Consider the following 18,567-nt stretch of genomic DNA (forward strand, 5'->3'; position numbering starts at 1 on the left):
ACAAAATCTTCGCCGTGATGCCAAAGAATGTTGACTTTAATTGAATATTCATTCATCCAATTTACATCTAAAGATATGACCACGCAGACACTCGCGGGCAGGTGTGTCAGATAGCTAGCCAGGCCAGGCTAATTGAGTCATTTGCCACTGACCTTGTCATTTGCAATGGAGCAAAAATGAGGAAAACCTCATTTCCATTTGAATGAAGCTCAGTACATAAAGAACATGACTCACTGCAACAAGCAATGTGCAAGGCAGCCTGGGCCTTAATGGCCCCCAAAATAAGAGTGCTGAGCGTAAGCACACACAAGCACTCTATTTGTCCCTCTCTTTTCTTCTTTGTTACGCACACACTCACACACACACATATCTCGCCAAAAAGGTCATTAATCTTAAGCTTGTCATGCAGTCAGATATGGAGCTTCAGCTGCACACTCGGACAGTCTGTGTTATTACAGAGGGCTACAATCTCCTTCTCTTAAAGCCCATCAAAGGAAGCTCAGGATACATCAAGAGAGCAGAGTGAGAGCCTTTGAAGCTCACAGAAGAGATTAGCAGCCATCTTGGACTGAAAGCCTTAAGCATTAGTCAGAAATGTCAGTTTGCATAAACAAAATCCACACCTTTTCTTTTTACCTGCGTGTGCCAAAGCAAGTGCAGCTAAGTTTCCTTTGCCATGTGTTATACGCGGTCACCACAGCAACACAGGTGTCGTTGCCCATGGCAGCCCTTATCTCTCCACTGTGAATCACCAAACCTCCACTGGGCAATTTGTTTTTAATTGCACGACGATTGAAACAAAATCCTTTCAACGGTCACCGCGCACACGCACAAGGACACACACACACACTCACTGTTGACTGTGAAACTAGACTTGTCAGAAACAGGTATCGCTGAGGTTTAACATTAGTGAAGAATTAAGGTCATGTCACATCCATGTTGTTGGTGGGCCAACGATTGTTCACTTTAAACCAGATTTACTGTCAAGTGCACAGTTAAAAAATAGTAGTAATTGGGGGAAATGAAAACTCAATGTTACATAACTTCAAATAACGCATTGTTCCCCTTAATAAGCCAAAGAAGATGATTGAATCAATATAACCTTCTTGGGGTATAAAAGATAGAAGCAGACTGTAATAAATCAGCCTCAACCATGTGAACATGTAATCTTTGAGTTTCTGTGCTGCATCATTTTTTTCTCTGTTGAACTGTTGTCCATGTCCATGACTGTCTGCTGCTCCATCTCCAGGTGAATAACGCCACCGCCCGGGTGATGACTAACAAGAAAATTGTCAGCCCGTACCCTAACGGAGAGGCTCTTAGCACTCTGCCTTATGGTAATGACCGAATGACACACACTCGCAGTGAACCTTGACCTGTCTAATGATACAAGCAGTAGAGGTGCACAGAGATGGCATGGATACATTACACAACTTCAGACACAACAGTGTTCCCTCCCCTGCAGCCTCTGTTGCTCACCATGTCCTGTTAAGCCTGTTCATGAGAGTATTTATTTGTTTCTGCCTGCCTGACACAACTTCAACATTGAGCTCATACTTGGCTCAAGATCCACATTATCACATCATGCTGTCATAAAAAGAGCAAATACAAACCTTAGAAAAGTAAATATGAACCATTTCTTCTTTAGACATCTTAAATCAAGCATTAATCAGTAAAAAAAAACAGTCTTAAAGTAACTCATGAATGCCAAGAATGACCAAAGCTGTAGAGAAGTGAATGTACATATAAAACTCCATTCAACAGAATGTTCATGTGCCTACAGTATGTTCTTGGTACATTTTTCTGTATTAATTTCTTGCCCCCTCTCTCTGTGTGACCATCAGCAGGGTGGAAATTGAGTCCCATGATGGGGGCTGTGTATGGCCCAGAGCTGTATGCAGGTAAGACCATCTCATCTCCATCATCTTCACCCCCCATTAAAATAACCTGTTTTACATTTTTAAGTCTCATTCTGAACTTTAATTCATATTCTGTACTCCTCCTCACTGACATTTAAAGTGATACCAGGCCCTCAAGGCTAAATTTGGATTATTACCTTCTCTCTCTCTCTCTCTCTGCTACCTAATTCATTCTCAATTAATTCAACCATTCTTTTTATATATATATATATATATATCCTTTATGCTGTCACTCTTCTTTTTCTTTCCTCTTGTTTCCTTCCTCTCCTCACCTTTCTCCTCCTCCAGTCCCAGGGTTTCCCTACCAATCAGCAGCAGCGGCAGCCACAACAGCAGCAGCAGCAGCGTTTCGGGGTGCTCACCTCAGAGGCAGAGGTCGTCCCGTTTACAGCGCTGTGCGAGCCGCTGTGCCTCAGCCTGCTATTCCTACTTACCCTGGGTAAGAAGTGCACGCAGGCTCCAAACAAGAGCAGTTGACTTCACATATTTTGTGTTTTATAGAAAAATACAAAAACACACTCTGGAAGTAAAATTGTCCATTTGTTGTGTTCAGTTCCTGGAAAAATCTATTCAGTAAAACCTCCAGGATTGCCATTTTTGAAAAATCTGTTTGACCAGGTCCCTTTCTCATACAGCTGTGCTCATATACACCTCTCGCGCTCAAACATTATCCACACATTACTCTCCTCAGCAGTCCAGCTGGCACATTGTCAGTCAGTTCACAAGCTGTTCAGTGGAGTGCGACACTCTGACGCGACTGCACCAGCAAAGGTTCATTTCAATAAACACCCAGATAGTGCGCGCTCAGCAGATTTGCATAAACACACACACACACACGCCACATGCAGTCATTATGCAGAAGCCCTGCTCACACATTTGCTAGGATTTATTCACATTTACAGTGATGTTGTTGTTTTTTTATGTTTCGTTCCTCCCAGTACTCAAACTGTGCATGTCGTTGCTGTGCTGTGATGATTGGCTAATGGGATTATGATTGCGGTGATACTCTCAGATCAAAGCGGAATTGATTGTTAATGGCCTTGTGGCTGCTCACGATGATGTCATAGAAATCAAGCTTAATAGGACGATATTGGTGGCTGTAGGAAATACCCTCTCCATATCTGCTCCACTGAGAACTGCACTTCTCACACTTTATGACATTGTTTAGGCAAAGTGGCCTTTGCTGCCTCCATTTTCTTGTAACTGGGGACCGATCGCACTTTATGGTCTCACTTCAGTACAATGAATTTTTTTATCTATTAGCCCCAAGAGTCTATGTTTAATGTTTTTGTTGCAGGAGTGGAGCTTAAATGGAAGTTGTATTTCCTCTGCATGCTGCATGGGTGTGAAATAATGTTTCTCTCTCTCTCTCTCTCTCCCTCTCTCCTCCTTTTTGTTTTTGCTGTGACCATCATCCACTCTTTTTTTTGGGACTGTGTGCACCACTCCAATTGCACCCCCTCCCCCTCACACTTTGCCCCCCCCCCCCTTCCATTTTCTTCTCTCAGTGTGGTGTATCAGGATGGGTTTTACGGAGCTGCCGAACTGTATGTAAGTAAACTCACCTCCCAACGACACACCTCCTCTGTCCCTCCCCTCACACCTTTCTCCTGCTCTTTTTTTTTCCCCTGGGGGTGACTCTGCATGTGTTGTCCACTCATGCCCTGCACAGAGCTGCCTGCATAAAGGTGAATGAACCCACAATGGGGAGAAAAAAAAAAGCAAACGTTTTTACAAGCACAACAGGCCACTTATCACCACCGATGACAAAAATCTTACTTATCGTCCAGTTTTAGCTCAGCACGGGTCAAACGGGTTTGATTTAAGGGTGAAGCACGTTTATAGGACCATGGGTCTCAAACACCACAGCGTAGGCTGCTCTGTGGGCAGCTGGGGGCAGCGTGGACGAGTGTGTGACCATTTGAACAAGTGAGTGTGAGCGTGCGTGTGTGTGTGTGTGTGTGTATCCAGGTTGACAACGGCTGTTTCTGTTCTCTCTATAGACTAGTGTTTCAGGACTCAGTCCTTAGTCCCAGATTGCATCAGGTAGGGTCAACTCAACACCAAACCTACAGTGTGCATTGTTTTACTGTACTACTTCCTCTGATCCTATGAGTCATCTCTGGATCATGTTGTATTTTAGTTGTTATAATAAACTACTTTAAATTGTTTGCTTTTTTATCCTACTAACTGACTGAAATGTGCATTTTTTTCTGATTATGGGGGAAGGACTTTGTTTGTTTCGTCATTTGTTGACTAAACCACTAAACGGCGTGCAGAGTGTTTCTTCCAGTTTCTTCAAAAGAGAGCCTGGTCTCTTTTCTTCTGGCCAATGTGGAAAAGAAATAATGAAATGAATATATCTTGGATTCAGAGGTCGACCGATTGTGGATTTTTAACGGCAGATAGAATAATGATAGTTTAACTCTCACTCACCAAGGAAAAAGAATCCGGAAATTATTTTGTCCACAAACCAAAATAGTTCACTTTTAATGATTTCTTCGTTATGTGGAGCAAAGAAACCAAGAAAATATTCACATTTAAGAAGCTGTAACAAACAGAAATCTTGTTTTAATAATGAAAAAAGATTCAAACCGAGTAATTGATTATCAATATAGTTATTTATTGATAATTGTTTAATCGATTAATCGAGTAATCGTGTCAGCTCTAATCTCAACACTGATCCAGCAGCTTTCTACAAGGTCTCTTTTCATGGAGTCTTTAAACATTTGTTTTGGTTATTAAACATTAGGAGAAAATGCCATACACACACCCTTGACTCTGAAGCTTCCATGCAGACCAGTGATCTCTGTCCCCACATAACCGGTCGAGACGGCGCAGCCATCGGACACTATTGGATGCTGATACGTTTTAAAACGCCCCGTCAGAGTTGGCTAAAACAATTCATCGATCGACCTCTACGTTCCATTCAAATTAATTAAAAAATTCCATTAAAATATCTGCTCTGTGTTTTGGTCTGCAGTGTTTAAAGTCCTTAAATTAGAGAACACGGTCTCTTCCTGAATTAACAGCCCGACCCCTCCCTCCCGGGATGATTCCTATAGCATGTGCTGATCAGCTGCTGCATGCAGACACACTATATTAAATTTCCATGTCCTCCTTTCCCTCCACTCACCCAGACGGCCTTGCACTCCCTCTCCTCTCTAATGAGCCTGTTTTTTTCCTCTGTCCACTCGCCTCTGAACACGGAGGCGTTTCTTTTGTGCTTTGCTGTGCTTTGTTCTGATCAGGTCCAAATGCAGCGGTGTTGTCCTTTTTTTATTTGTTTGTTTGTTTGTTGTTGAGTAGGGTTGAATTATAATCTGGGTCATGCATGCAGTGTCGGTGAGAGGAGATGATTTGTAGTGTCAGTATAGGCCTGCGTGTGTGTGTGTGTGCGTGTGTGTGTGTTTGTTTGTGTGACCTTTCTTTCCCTCCATCTTCCTCTCTGTTTTCTTTCTCCAGAATCCATGTGTATGAACACAAATAACGATAATAACAAATCCTGTACTTGCCATAAATGTGTATGTCGGACTCTTAGCATCCCTCACTGTCAGAGTGTTGCCGTTCATTACCTGAGTCTTCTGTCTTGAAAGGCCTGAGGTTTTCTACACAACCGTAACTGTGTGGACATCGTATCTCTCACTGCGTTTACCTCCCCTCTCTCCTGTAGTGATAATAATACAATCTAACTCAACCTCCACAGTTCAACCACCCCCCTCCTCTCACTGATAAATCACTCCTTATCCCACATCCTACACCGCCTCCTCCTCTCCTCTCACACAAATGCAATATACTGATGCAAACTGTAGTTTATTTATTATAGATGCTATAACACAGAATAGTACCGTGTAATACGGGATTAAGTATTATTTAGATTAAAGGTGCAATAATCATGATGGAGAATGAATTGACCTGAAAATACTGCTTGTATACACATTTTTAGAGTGTTTACACATTACAGTATATTGCATCTTTATTACCCACCTCCCCAGTCCCCCATTTTAAACACCGTAGCCCAGTTGTTATCGTTCCTCAATGGCATGTGACTTAGTTCTTGTGTGTGTGTGTGTGTGTGTGTCTCTAGGGAGGCTACCCTGCTGCTGCCGCCGCCGCCGCCGCCTACCGCTACGCTCAGCCTGCAGCCGTAACTGGAGCGACCGCCGCAGCTGCCGCCTACAGTGACAGGTGAGGTCATTCCCAGGCTCGCCACATCAGGCACACAACAGAACTGCTGAGGGGGGCAGAGAGTGTGTGGCTCTGTGTTTTCTTTACCTACTGCAGTTTAGCCCAGGATGAAGTGTAGATGAGTCCAAGGCCAAAGGATTAATTCACGACAATGTGCCGTGATTCTTTTATAACAGCGGGGAGAGTGCCGGGAATACCGAGCAGGGACATAATATAAGGACGTAATACTCTGTAACACAGTGTTAATGGAGGGTTGTAAATGGACTTAAAGCATGAAATTATCATCCTTTTTATATAACGTCAACAAAAGTCACCGAAGGTTGAGCACTGCAGATCACACTGAAATAAACATGTGTTGTCCCTGTTACTGATGAATAATGACAAATAATCATCTCAACATTGATCAGTAATTCTGATCACCCTTTGTTTGCGTTTACAAATAATCAGACTTTATATTATTCCAATATGGATGGCAGAAGAATGAAGTGTTGGTGTTTCAAATCATTTCTTAATTTTAATTTAGCAGTTTACCTTGTTTACTTGCTGGCCGTCATCTTCTCTCCAGGCTTCATTTGGCAAATGTCAGTTTCCAGTTTCCTCATCACTAACCCTGCTGACTTACTGTCCTGTGTTTGTGTTGCTAGTTATGGCCGGGTTTACACCACAGATCCATACCATGCTTTAACCCCGGCTGCTGCTGCTTACGGTGTGGGAGCCATGGTGAGTAAACAAAACAACTGCAACATCGACTAATATTACATGGCTTACAGTATGTGAAGCACATCTTTGGGTTCACGGTTTCCTCGTGTGTCTTTTTGAAAGAAATGAAGTTCTTGATTTGTTTCTATGTGTTTGTATTGGCTGAAAATACAGCAAAAGACAGACAAAGCTTGTGATAGACACAGCATTTTAGGTCCAGTGTTTAAGACTATCTTCCACTCTCCCTGCTGCTGCTGCTCCTCCTCCTCCTCCTTCATTGATTTATGCGAGGGGTTGGAATCACAGGGTTCCTCGCGAGTCGACGCGCGATACATGGTCCACGATACCAATAATATCACGCTACAGCAATTCTGTGATAATCAATATAGTGCAAGTGTCAATCATATGGAGATACATCACGATATCTGTCTAAGTGAAGAGAACAAGTCTCTTAACGTAGCTTTCTCCACCATTATCCTGCTGTAATCTCCCTCTTCTTTGGCCAGGTAACTTCCGCCCTTATTCATTTGAGCAGCGACACCTGTTTATTTTATGTGTAGCGGCTTCATTTCTTCATTAAAATCTCGATATTTACCCTGGCATTAGCGTATAGCATGATATTCTGACCCCAAAACGATATTCTGACCCACCCCTAGTCTATGCATCGTGGTAATGAAGGTGGAGCAGCGTTTCAAATCTCAAAAAGCAAGCTTTTGTTTGTTAGTCCGTTTGGGCTGTACAAACATACACCCTGTATTTTGTAATTATTTTGAATTGAAGTATGACACACTGGACCTTGAATGCAGATTACTGGTTTAAATCTTCATTTTCAGAACAGCAGTGAGTAGCTGTCGTCTCATGTTCGGCCACTGTGTGACTTTGTTGTCCCTTCTGTTTCTTGCAGGCCAGTTTATACCGGGCAGGATACAGTAGGTTCGCTCCGTACTAAGAGCCACAAATCACACCCAAGGAATTTCACATTGCTCCAAAACACTTTTTCAAGCTCTTTGTTTGGCAGGAGCTCCCTTTCAGTTTTCTGCAGGTGGACTAAAGTGACAGCTCCTTTGTTTTTCTCCTCCTTCTTGTTCTTTTTTTTTTTTTTCATTTTTCTTTTTGTGGCCAGGGAGGTCAACGCCACATCATCAACTCAAAATTCCATTTCTGTACACTTCTGTCTGTCACTGACATGGAAACAATGGGAAAGAAACAACCACCAGGAGCATCTCCCACATAAAAAGCTGGAGCCTACTTCTCTGATCCACGTGGCACAATTTAGGATGTTTTTTTTGTTTGTTTTTTTTAGAAACACTATGGGACCTGGAAGTAGAGAGACTATTGTTCCTGTCTGATCCTGAACACTACAAACCTTTTTCCTAAGAGTCTCTGAACTCACGATATATCCACTGCCCTATAAGACCTAAATCAGACGCACATACTCAAGCGTAACGTTCTTCAGCACCAAGTATACACTTTCCTCTAGTTTACATTTACCTTTTTGTGTTGACCCGCACAGAATGACAGAAATGCCACAGCACAGCATTACGTAAAGAAGGTACTTTAGGTTTTTAAACACTACATTAATGTAAAGCTATGCTCTCACAGAAGACACGCCCCTCTGGCTTATCATTGTGGTGTAAAAATGGAGAGAAAAAAGAAAGAATCAAATTCTTGACTGCTCCATACAGAAGACGTGGGGAAACATCCCCGTGTTTTTGTAAAGCTGGGACACCGAACATTCAGCTGGAGGCAACCTGGGAGCGTCTGACTGACAGAAACCACTGTTGCCCCGGTAACGGCAAACTAGAAACCACACTACACTGGGGGGGAGAAAAAATGTTTTTGTCGTTTTTCAATATGTCTCAAGTTTTCTCCAAGTTTTCTCCAAGTTTAAAAGGAAACACACACAAATTGACAAAAACAAGTGTGAAAAAGACAAGGAAAAAAACATCTGTTAATTCTGCATTACCTCATTCATATATATGTATATATATACATACATACATATATATGTGTATATGAAATGTGTCCATTACTTTCAGAGACGGAGCCGTTCATGAGTCCGTCACCTCATATTTCTTTTGTTACAATTAGCGCAACACTAAAAGCAGACAAAGCCTTTTTTTTTTAGCCGCGATCCGACTCGTCCATTTTGAATATCCGGTGCTCTCCGCCTCAAAAATTCGACCATGATCTGCTACGAGGTCCTTCTTCTCAAAAAGAGGACCCAGTCTATTTCTCTCCTCTGCACCCAGTCATCAGACATTCCAGCAGCGTTTGCAGGGAATGAACGCTTCGCGTGGACGTGGGTCGCAAAACACGGATGAACTAGATTTAGCAGAAGCGGGCGTGAGGTGGGAACGCCGCAGAATCCTCTGCCAGTCAGCCAAACGGGAATATCCCTCCTGGACAGCTGAGATATTTATGCCCGCAGGCTTCAGTTAGAGCAGCTCTCGTGTGTGTGTGTGCGTGTGCATGTGTGTGTGTGTGTGTGTGTGTGGGAACACTGTCTGATCTCAATCCGGCAGAACAGCAGATCCCTGCAGAACCGCCCAGATTAGAACACAGTCGGGGCGACGTTGAGACAAAAGACTTCGCACTCATGTAACAAAACCTTGAAGTAACGAGAAGTTTCTATTTATATGCATAGTTTTCACTAGTTGTCCACATCATTTTGTAATTTTTAAATCCTGCATCATGAGAGTTTTAAAGTTCTCTTTACCGGTTTGTCTGAAGGCGTCACGTGAAGACTTGACCCAAGTCTCTGTCCTATGTATTTCACCTCCATATACTCCTACTATGTTGTTATTGCTATTCATTTGCCTTTTTTGGTTCCAAAGATTTCTCTGAAAGAAAGCACATTTCTGGTCCTGATGTACTTCTTCTTATGTTTGTGCTTGATTTTCTTTTCTTTTCTTTTCCCTCTGTGGGTTGACGCTGTGTTCCATCACTAACCGTGTGGAAACAGCACCAGGGGAAGCTCCAAAAAAGATGAAAAAACATTTGAAAGATTGCTGCATTTTGGGGTTTTCTGAAATCCGATTGGCTCTAGACACTTATTTATTGTCTCTTGCTTTTTAAAAACAGTATATATATACATATAAATTAAATACACAGCCACGCAGAGACAGGATTTGCTGCAGATGAGATGGAATCATGAGGGACACGTACAGAGAAACGGAGGCAGTGGTGTGAGGATGTTATGAATTGCATTTTGCCAGCAGGTCCAAATGACACGCAGGAGTAAATGTGGGAGAGACGTCCACACAATGTCAAAAAGGACCCCGTGTCCCAGCAGTGGCCACCATTTGAACAATGTGTGGGTTAGTTGTCAGGGGACAGTGGGGACAGTGATGGTGAAGGTGACGAGCTGAGCCGTTTATCATCAGCTGACGGCAGAACAACGTCCCCCTACTGTCGCTTTATTTGAGGTCTTTCCCGTGTGCTCAGGGTGCAGCGGACAGTGTGAGGAGGGCTAATGTTGTTTTTGTATGATTGTGAAAACTGTGTGCAGTAGGTCCATTAAGTATTTTCAAATGCTCATACCTCTTCTTTTTTTTCTTTTGTTTGTTGTCTTATTATCCCTTACAAGTATTATCATAAGTGTTGCTATGCATGCTTTTGTGAGCGAGGAAAAAGGCGTCAGTCAGGATCTTTTTTCATTTGTTTATGAATTCAAATCAAAGTGCTGGAGGAGGAGGAGGAGGAGGAGGAGGAGGAATGTGGGGGTGCTTGTGTAGCAGAGGAGAGGAGAAAGTACCCGGAAGTTAAGTGATGTCAGGAGGTAACGGAGGTGTAGGGCTGGGTATTGATTCAAAATCTCCACTATGGTATTGATATCTGCATATTGATGTCATCCATCCATCTTCTACCGCTTTATCCTTTTTGATACTAATTTTATTCAATTCGTTTTAGCAAAAACATGACATGACACATTACTCATGTAAGAGTCTTTAGTTTTAGTCTTGTAGTGGAACACGGTGCAGCAGCAGCAGCAGCAACAGCAGCAGCAGCAGCAGCAGCAGCAGCAGCGCTCCACTCTCTCTGTTCTCATATGTATTCCCTGCACTTTAGGTTTTCTTGAAGTACCTTCGTTCAGTGAACAAGCACCAGCCTCTCACACACACACACACACACACACTCGTCTTCTGTGAGATGTTGTCATACAGCATGCTGCATGCTTATTGGCTCACTGACACTGACACTACATGGGTACTGAAGTTTGATGTGGAATGACGATAGAATCTTTTGATCCGAGTTCAATACCCAGCTCTACGGAGTCGTCTCAGTGAAGAGTTTCTCTTCAGGGTTTGTGGCTGGGGAGGTGAAGAGGAGGCTTCGTGGAAGCTGATTTAGTCCACTCCTGCTCTGCGCCTCCTCGGTCGTCATGATAATCACCAGTCACATCAGATGTGTAAATTCTAATTTGGTGTGTCTGGACCTGCGCGGGGTTGCTTTTATAATGACGGTAAATGAGCGATAACCCTGCCTGCAGCTCGTCTCGTGTTTCAGCACAGAGACGAGGCTGCTGATGCATAAGCAGCAGCAGCAGCAGCAGCAGCAGCAGCAGCAGCAGTGCATTTATTGAGAGAGATGCTCTTTTTTTTTTTTGCAACATCTCCACCTCGCTCGTCCAGTCGGCAGACGCCGGCATTGTCGGGGTGTAATGGTTATCGAGCAGCTGCAGGTTCCCTCGGCTTGTTTTCGTCTCCTCTAATTTGAGTAAATCTTATTTTATGAGGCTGCAAAAAAAAAAAGCCACAGCGGAGGTTTGATGCTGGAAGGACGCGGAGGCAGAGGCTCTCCTCGGCCGCTGACACCGACTCCCTGCACTGTGCCCCCAAGTCAACCCAGTGGGAGTTTTTGTACAGGGGATTTAATAAATGGGTTTAAATTGCATGTGGAGGCTTTTTTTTTTTTTTTTTTAAATGTCACATGCTCCTAAAAACTCGTTTATCCAAGTGATTTTTTCCCCAATAAGTGACATGTATTTTCTCACAATGTTTTATTTTGCCACCCTTGTGTCTGCCTTCTGTTTATTCTCTTCATTATTATTGAATGTATATAATAAATAAACTGTTTGGTTTTTATTCTGGTTATTTGATGCTCTGCCTTTTTGCCGCATGCTTTTCCACACACACACACACACACACACGCACACACTGGGGTGTCAGGAGGTGATAGAGCACATTCTTAGATTCCTGTTTCCTTCCCACAATTGTGCAAGTCTTATCACTTTCTTTCCAGTGTTTGGCTGCACGGAGGTTTTCTCAATCACGAGAGATAAACAAGTATTTCTGTGATGTAAAGATGGTGCAACACTTTAAGCCCTTTTCCACCATGGTCACGGCTCGCCTCAGCTCACCTCGGCTCAGCACAGTTTAGGTTGCATTTGTGATGCCGCTCGCGATCACTAAATACGTCAGACTCCTGTGGTAAATATTGAGATTTTAGACATTTCCCTGGTAGTTGTTGGAGGTTAGCCCACATTTTTAGGCTTGTTAAGTCTTTTTTAACTGACCTACAGTTCGGCATTGTTCGGCTTGATCTTTGTGCCGGACGTCTCTTCCTGTGACGACACTCTGTCTGGCGACGTCACGCATAGTCTTTGCCTCAGCTTGCTTGGAACCTCGCCAGAGCCAGTGCTTAAAAAAAAGTACATAGAGAGCCGGTGGAAATGCACCAAAATGGCGTTAATTAAACAAGAATCTCACTGTCCAGAAATGCCCCACCCCCCTCCCAGTCGCTGCATTAGCTTGTGTGAGTCAGATGACTGATCACTTGTGCACAATTAAACTCACTCAGCTGATTCTCTTTGGTGTAAACTCTTGACTTTTCTTCCTCCAGACCAAATTTACCATGCGATGAGCTTTCAAAGCGGCTCCATATTTCACGGTGGGAACAATCTGCAACAATCTTTAATTGCATCTAGAGTTAATGGGCGTGAATGTGACGGAAAACCTCATATCCCAGCTAATTGCTGTAATGCACAAGGGGACAATTGTCAATGTAATGGCCTGCTCTCTGTGAGTAATTGAAGCCGGGCTAATTGGAAACATAGATTGAAGGCCTTCTGATAAAAGGGGGGGGGGGGGGGGGGTGAGGAGTTGACCAGTGTGTGTCACGCGGGTCACTGTGAGAGGAAGATAAACAAGTGCAGCATGAACACGGACTTTTATGACACCACTTATTCTACACTCGTGTGCAAATAATTAAAATGTGAGAGACTTTGATGTCACAGAGCAGCTTAAAAAAAAAAGGTGCTTCTAGAACACTGAGCACGTTCATGTGTCCCAACACTGCCCCCTGGTGGTTTAACTTGTGGCACTGTTGGAGAGGATCGTGGGCCTTGAGCTCTGTTTCTCCCCTCTCATAGAGTGCGACTCAATAAATCCCGGCTTTTATCACAAACCTTTTTATTATTTTATTTAACACTTTTCATACAAACGCATATGAAATAAAGAGAGAGCAACACTTCTGACAAGGCTGCTCAGTTTCCCACAGTGTTGATTCAGATCAAGATCACGACTTGGACCAAACTGCACAGTGACACAGAGTAGACATCATTTTATTAAGCGTACTCAAATACACAATTTCTGCCGTATAGCACATCTGAGCCTTTATGATCAATATTATACTCTTTTTTGTAATATCAGATATCAGAACCAGTCGTATTCTTATGAGAATTATTGTTCTACAACAGTTTTATGAAGCAGAATAATTATACCGTTGCAGCTCTTGTATTTAATTGGTCCAGTTTTAAAAAAGAATGACGTAATCCATACATTATCTTTAAATCCTCATTCTTGTATTTGAATATAGAGCAGTCAGTGCCGGAGCTCGTGCACCATGTTTTAAATGTGTCAGTAGAGAAATGCTGTTACACTTTGACTCCAGAACAGAATCCTCTAACAATAAACGTGGCCTAATACAAAAACGAAAGCCTGACCTCCCGCCTCTGTGAAGGGCGCTGATGTTTCAGTATTCTCGAGTGTTTGCACTGTTTCCAGTGTAAAGAGAGGTCAGGTGCTATTTCTGGCGCCGCAGTGCTGTTCCTTTGAATATGAGGACGTTAATGAGCGACGGCACGCGCCGTCCTCAGTCCTGACATTTCTTTGTGTCCCGTCTCCTCCCCTTCTCCTCTCATCCTGTCTCCTTTCATCCCTCCTCCCTCTCTCTATCTCCAGATTGTTCTGCCCTGTTCAGCAGTTTGGCACTTTCACAGAGACCCGTCTCACCACAGGGACCATTACATATCTGCCATGTGGATTTCCCATCAGCAGATCCAGGTCGTAGCAGAGATGAGTCATTTCTTTCTTTCTTCTCTTCGTGGCAGATCATTTTAAAATCCAGGCGGATTTGAAATAACATTTCTTTAAAAAAAAAAAAAAAAATGATGCAAAAAAACCCCAAAAAACAAATGTCAAATACTTAAAATATCACGTCCCTAATATTCATCATAAGGTTCCCCGTAGTTGGTGGACTGAGGGCGAGGAATGGTGTAATCCTTGTCGGTGTCGATTTCCTGCAAATGCAAAAACATGCTCCCATGTTTGTCGTGTCACTGCAATGAACCGCCGTGATAAACTGTGCTCTCAACAATCTTTGCAGGATAATGCAGCTCTCACCGCCTGCAGTGGTTAAAAGGTCACGGCACTTAATTGCAGAGTGCGTGGAGGCCCGTCGTTAACCCTCATATGCTTTATTACTCACTGTCATGGAGAATCCAGACTCGTACGGTGACCGCAGCGACGGATCGCCTCTCCTGCCTGAAGCGAGACACATGCTACAGTTACAGCTAATTATTGCTTCATCACACACTGTTATTCATCACATCCACCCACGACGAGAGCTGAGCCGACTGATGGCCCAGCGTCGTTCTCACGCGCGTGTGTGTGCATGTAAGAGAATCACGGGAGGGAGAAATTCACAACACTCTGTATTCCAGTGATTAAAGACAGGAGAACAAATCAAAGGAAAGCAGGAAACAGGTGCCACAGGTTTCAACGTGCTTTATGTGCCAAAATGTGAACGCGACAGTTGCTAAAGTGCTCGTTTTATCGCACTTCGACTGTGTCGATGTGCCACATTTGGGCTCATAAAGTGTTGTAGTAAAGTGGAGACAGGAACCAGTATTCACACTCAGTCATGATTAGGTCTGTTTATGTGGAATATTGATACCGCATGAGATTAAAAGTGAGACTTTATATTTTTGTGTGTATGAAGGACGAATCAACACACTCGTCCGTTTACCAGATAAAAAGTTGACTCGGCACTAAAACGCCCTCGTTCACTGAGACAGTGTCTTACGACCTCTAACAGATCAGATGCTTCTGCAGTAAACTGTGCTGCCTCGCCGTTCTCCATTAGCACTTTATTGTCACTTACTGCAGCCGCAGAGGCTGCTGTTCAGAGGGAGTCTCACTTTTATGTCGTTAAAGGCCGAGTACGAGTGCCGTCCTGTGTTCATTTCACTGACTTTACACAGTGAGTCGAGACGATTAGTGCAGTGGATCAGCTGCACGGGAAAAAAGAAAATGGTTGTAGAACTTTTGCTTCAGTTAATAATGACGTTGTGCAACATCTGAATTGAATTCCTTCAAACTTAAGTCATGTTCTGTGAAGACAACCATTTTCTTTTCTTGTGATTAATCAAATAAAACCCAAAACCCCAATCATGGACTCTATCTGGAGTAAAAGAAAACCAGCCAGACCATCCCTGACTCCAAATGTTCATAAGTAAACATTCTGGTTTTCTTTCTTTACGACAGAACGTTGATTGACTTGAGTTTTAACTGTTGATTTGACAGAAGAAGCAAAGTAAACAGTCACCTTGAACTTCACTGTCGAGTAAACCTGTTGATTGAGAACATGATTATTATATTATTAGGAGTAAAAACAGCCGTTATCTGCAGCTGCTTTTATTTTTGCCCTGTGTCTAATTCATTGCTTTTCAATTAGGCTCCAACTCTGGTGAACGAGCACAGCTTCTTACCTCTCCTGTTCTCGCTGTCGTTCTCAAAGCTTCCGTTTTCTCTTCCTTCCTTCTGACTCTCCAGCCCTGTTATGTCAGCGCTGGGGCTCGTCCACCCAGCGAAGCTCAGAGGGGCGTCCTTGGACTTGCCCTCCCCCCTGCAGAGGAAGGAAACCTGGGAAAGCCCGTGCCCCATCAGTAACACCCAGCCGTTGACCACCAGTGCGATGCTGAGCACCGGGTCGTCCCACTGCGGCCGGCGTCCCTTCTCGGGATTTCCTCTGGTGAGCATCGTGATCCACACCACCCAGATGCAGACGGAGAGCAGCAGTGTGAGGAACACCACCGAGGCCTGAACCCTCCCCTGCACGTTTGCGGGTCCCGTGTAGCTGTACGAGTATGTGGAGCAGGAGCGGCGCAGGAAGTGCATGGAGAGGATGAAGCTGATCATCAGGATGCACAGCACGTAGATCTGCAGCATGGCAAACTCCGCCTGGCTGTACTCGCAAGGCCTCTTGTCCCGGACCAGCACGAGGATCAGCCACTGCGTGGAGATGATTACCTGCACGGTGAAGAGCCCCAAGGCCACGGCAGGTTCTCCCCAACCCCGAGCCGCTGCGAAACCCAGCAGGGCGAGACAGCGGGCCAGCAGGCAGGAGAAGGCCAGCGAGAAGAGCACGCTGAAGAGGAAGATCCTGGTGGGGCAGGTCTGATCGGTGAGACGGATGATGAAGGAGAAGGTCAACGCAAAGACCCCCGCTGTGGCGAACAAGAACAAGGAGGTGCAGGCCACCGTGCCTCCGATGCTGCTGCGCTGACGTTTAGACGAGGCACAGAGCCAAATGTACCAGCACAGGAGGCCTAACAGGAGACCCATGCTGAAGAGGAAGCCTGCAGACGCTAATGTCTCCAGAATAATCCCCCATGCTGCCCTGCGGTCACACAGGTACCTGTAGATGGGATGCAGTCCGTTCCCACAGCCTCGCACTCCCTTCAGGGAGGTATCGTTTGAGGACGGAGGGGATGTGGTTTTAATGTTTATCGTGGAACTGGTTGAGCTGCTGTTGGCGGCCTGACACAAACAGGTGAGAGGCACGGAGGAGAAGAAGAAGAGGAGGAGCGCAGGGAAAAGGGATTTGTGCTTCAAGGATAAAGACGCCATGTTTGGTTTTCAGCAATCCACGGGAAGAGTCGGTCCTGTCCTTTCTCCGGTGTTTGTTTCCCTCCTGAAACAAACAACACGTGTCATAATATGTAAGTTTGACAGATGATGAGAAAACAGGACGATGGGAAAACACAGAGGTCAGAAAGTGGAACAGGGGGAAAAAAACCCACAGTGACAGTGAGGAGAACGGGAGGAGGGAGTGTACAAACATGCCAGAACAAGGCAGAGCAAGAGCACAGTGTGAGCCAAGACGCACCATGGAGAAGAAGGAGAGAGAAAATAGTGCAGCGCGTAGAGCAGTTGATGTCGGGGCAGGAAGGTAATTACACTGTGGTGGAAAGAGAAAGCTTTCACATGAACTGCACTTCCAACACGGTCACATACTCAGCTGGGATTGTCCAGTGTCACTTCCTCTTTCCTTTGTTTTGGCCTCAGATTTAAAGATGACCTTTTGTAGGTTTTTAAATCAAACACCGGCCCTGAAACGTCCTTCATTTATGTTGTTGTGATTCATTTTGTTGTTATTATTCCGCCTCTGTCGATACTCTCAGACCTGACAGAGGGAGCGTGTGTGTGTATACAGCGGCAGCACATAACCAGGTGTTTGTTGGCATTTAAAAGTTACGTACGACCGTTTTAAACATAGAAAGCTGCTCTGATCGTAGTCTTCCAGTTTGTTCAGTGAGGCCAAACAGGAGGTAAGAATACACTGAACAGCCACCAGAGGGCGATTCGTCTTGTAATGTAGTTTATATTTAATGGATGATGATGATAATGATGATAACTGAAAATGTAATAGCTCTTGTTTTACTCACTACATACGGATCATATAAAGGAGACAATATCTATGTTCGGTGACTAGGACTTAAACTATCAAAGGTGGACAGGAGGCCACGTCCTAAACCTGGACAAACTCTTGAAAAACAAGACGACGACGAGCACCACTTTACCTTCTCTCCTCGGGGACGTGAGTGTAAACGATGCCTCCGTGGCTGAAAGTGTTCCTATAATGTCTCCGTCCCAGTGCAGTCACGCACCTTCTGTCCCGACGCTGTGTCCATATCTCATATCAGCACGAGGCAGCAGGACTGTTTCCTCCTCGGATCAACAGGTTGGGTAAGAGCTGACAAAACCTGCACCTCTGCTCGCTCCTTCCTCTCACACCCACTCCTGACTCTCCTTCTCTCTGTGTCCCTCCCACAGATTATAGGTGGGGCTCACACACCTTCAGGTAATGCTGCACACAGGGAGGAATCCTCCCTCCCCTGTCTGTAAATCCCGTTTCCCGCAAGTGTTTGCATCGCACGGCGACGTAACGTGCAGAGAGTGAGACGATCCGCCGTGTGACACAAGTTGCTCAGAGGGTGTGAGGAGCATGCAGTGAGGGAGTTAGAAGTTAAGGTGAGTCCATGTGACTCACCTCAGTCACAACACCAGGCGTCACCTTAGTTACTGGTGAATCACAGCAACAACAACTTTAAATGTGAGTTTTCAGCCGCAGGGGGAGTTGCATTGAGAATAGAGAGTGCTTTCTTACTGTCGTCTTTTACAAGTCCACACGCAACACCTGCACTCATGCCTGCACATGCACACGGCAGCAGTTTATAAGGTGTGTTCGGCTTAAT

At 44.5% G+C, this 18,567-nt stretch overlaps 2 protein-coding genes across 6 annotated transcripts in view; one reads left to right on the forward strand and one right to left on the reverse strand.

Annotated features, from left to right (window-relative positions):
* The window catches only part of LOC131475354 (RNA binding protein fox-1 homolog 2-like), a 53,623-nt gene extending 41,730 nt beyond the window's left edge, over nt 1-11,893 (forward strand). For 2 of the 5 annotated variants that reach the window (XM_058653422.1, XM_058653426.1), the window contains 7 exons: nt 1,250-1,337; nt 1,845-1,901; nt 2,208-2,358; nt 3,428-3,470; nt 6,007-6,107; nt 6,752-6,827; nt 7,711-11,893. In XM_058653422.1, the coding sequence (XP_058509405.1) occupies nt 1,250-1,337; nt 1,845-1,901; nt 2,208-2,358; nt 3,428-3,470; nt 6,007-6,107; nt 6,752-6,827; nt 7,711-7,755 (561 nt within the window). In that variant the 3' untranslated portion in view covers nt 7,756-11,893. Of the gene's footprint in view, nt 1-1,249; nt 1,338-1,844; nt 1,902-2,207; nt 2,359-3,427; nt 3,471-3,922; nt 3,966-6,006; nt 6,108-6,751; nt 6,828-7,710 lie in introns of those variants that run through there. The other 3 variants (XM_058653423.1, XM_058653424.1, XM_058653427.1) reach the window with 3 other exon arrangements.
* Nucleotides 11,894-13,202: 1,309 nt separating this feature from the next.
* On the reverse strand, nt 13,203-17,983 carry LOC131475356 (G-protein coupled receptor family C group 5 member D). The gene is made up of 4 exons (XM_058653430.1): nt 17,893-17,983; nt 15,799-17,003; nt 14,517-14,572; nt 13,203-14,328 (listed from the first exon to the last, which is right to left on the reverse strand). The coding sequence occupies exons 2-4, from the start codon at nt 16,937-16,939 to the stop codon at nt 14,251-14,253; spliced, it is 1,275 nt and encodes a 424-aa protein (XP_058509413.1). The 5' UTR covers nt 16,940-17,003; nt 17,893-17,983; the 3' UTR covers nt 13,203-14,250.
* Nucleotides 17,984-18,567: the final 584 nt, after the last annotated feature.

The sequence above is a fragment of the Solea solea genome, chromosome 16, assembly GCF_958295425.1.
Source record: "Solea solea chromosome 16, fSolSol10.1, whole genome shotgun sequence".
In the NCBI taxonomy this organism is placed as follows: Eukaryota; Metazoa; Chordata; class Actinopteri; order Pleuronectiformes; family Soleidae; genus Solea; species Solea solea.

Bases quoted from the DNA above. Each gene is read 5' to 3' on its own strand.
- LOC131475356 (XM_058653430.1), bottom strand. From the start codon at position 16,939: ATGGCGTCTTTATCCTTGAAGCACAAATCCCTTTTCCCTGCGCTCCTC. The intron at 14,573-15,798 runs GTAAGAAGCTGT...GTCTCGCTTCAG, and splicing joins CGACAGCGAGAACAGGAGAG to GCAGGAGAGGCGATCCGTCG. The intron at 14,329-14,516 runs GTGAGTAATAAA...TTGCATTTGCAG, and splicing joins AGTCTGGATTCTCCATGACA to GAAATCGACACCGACAAGGA.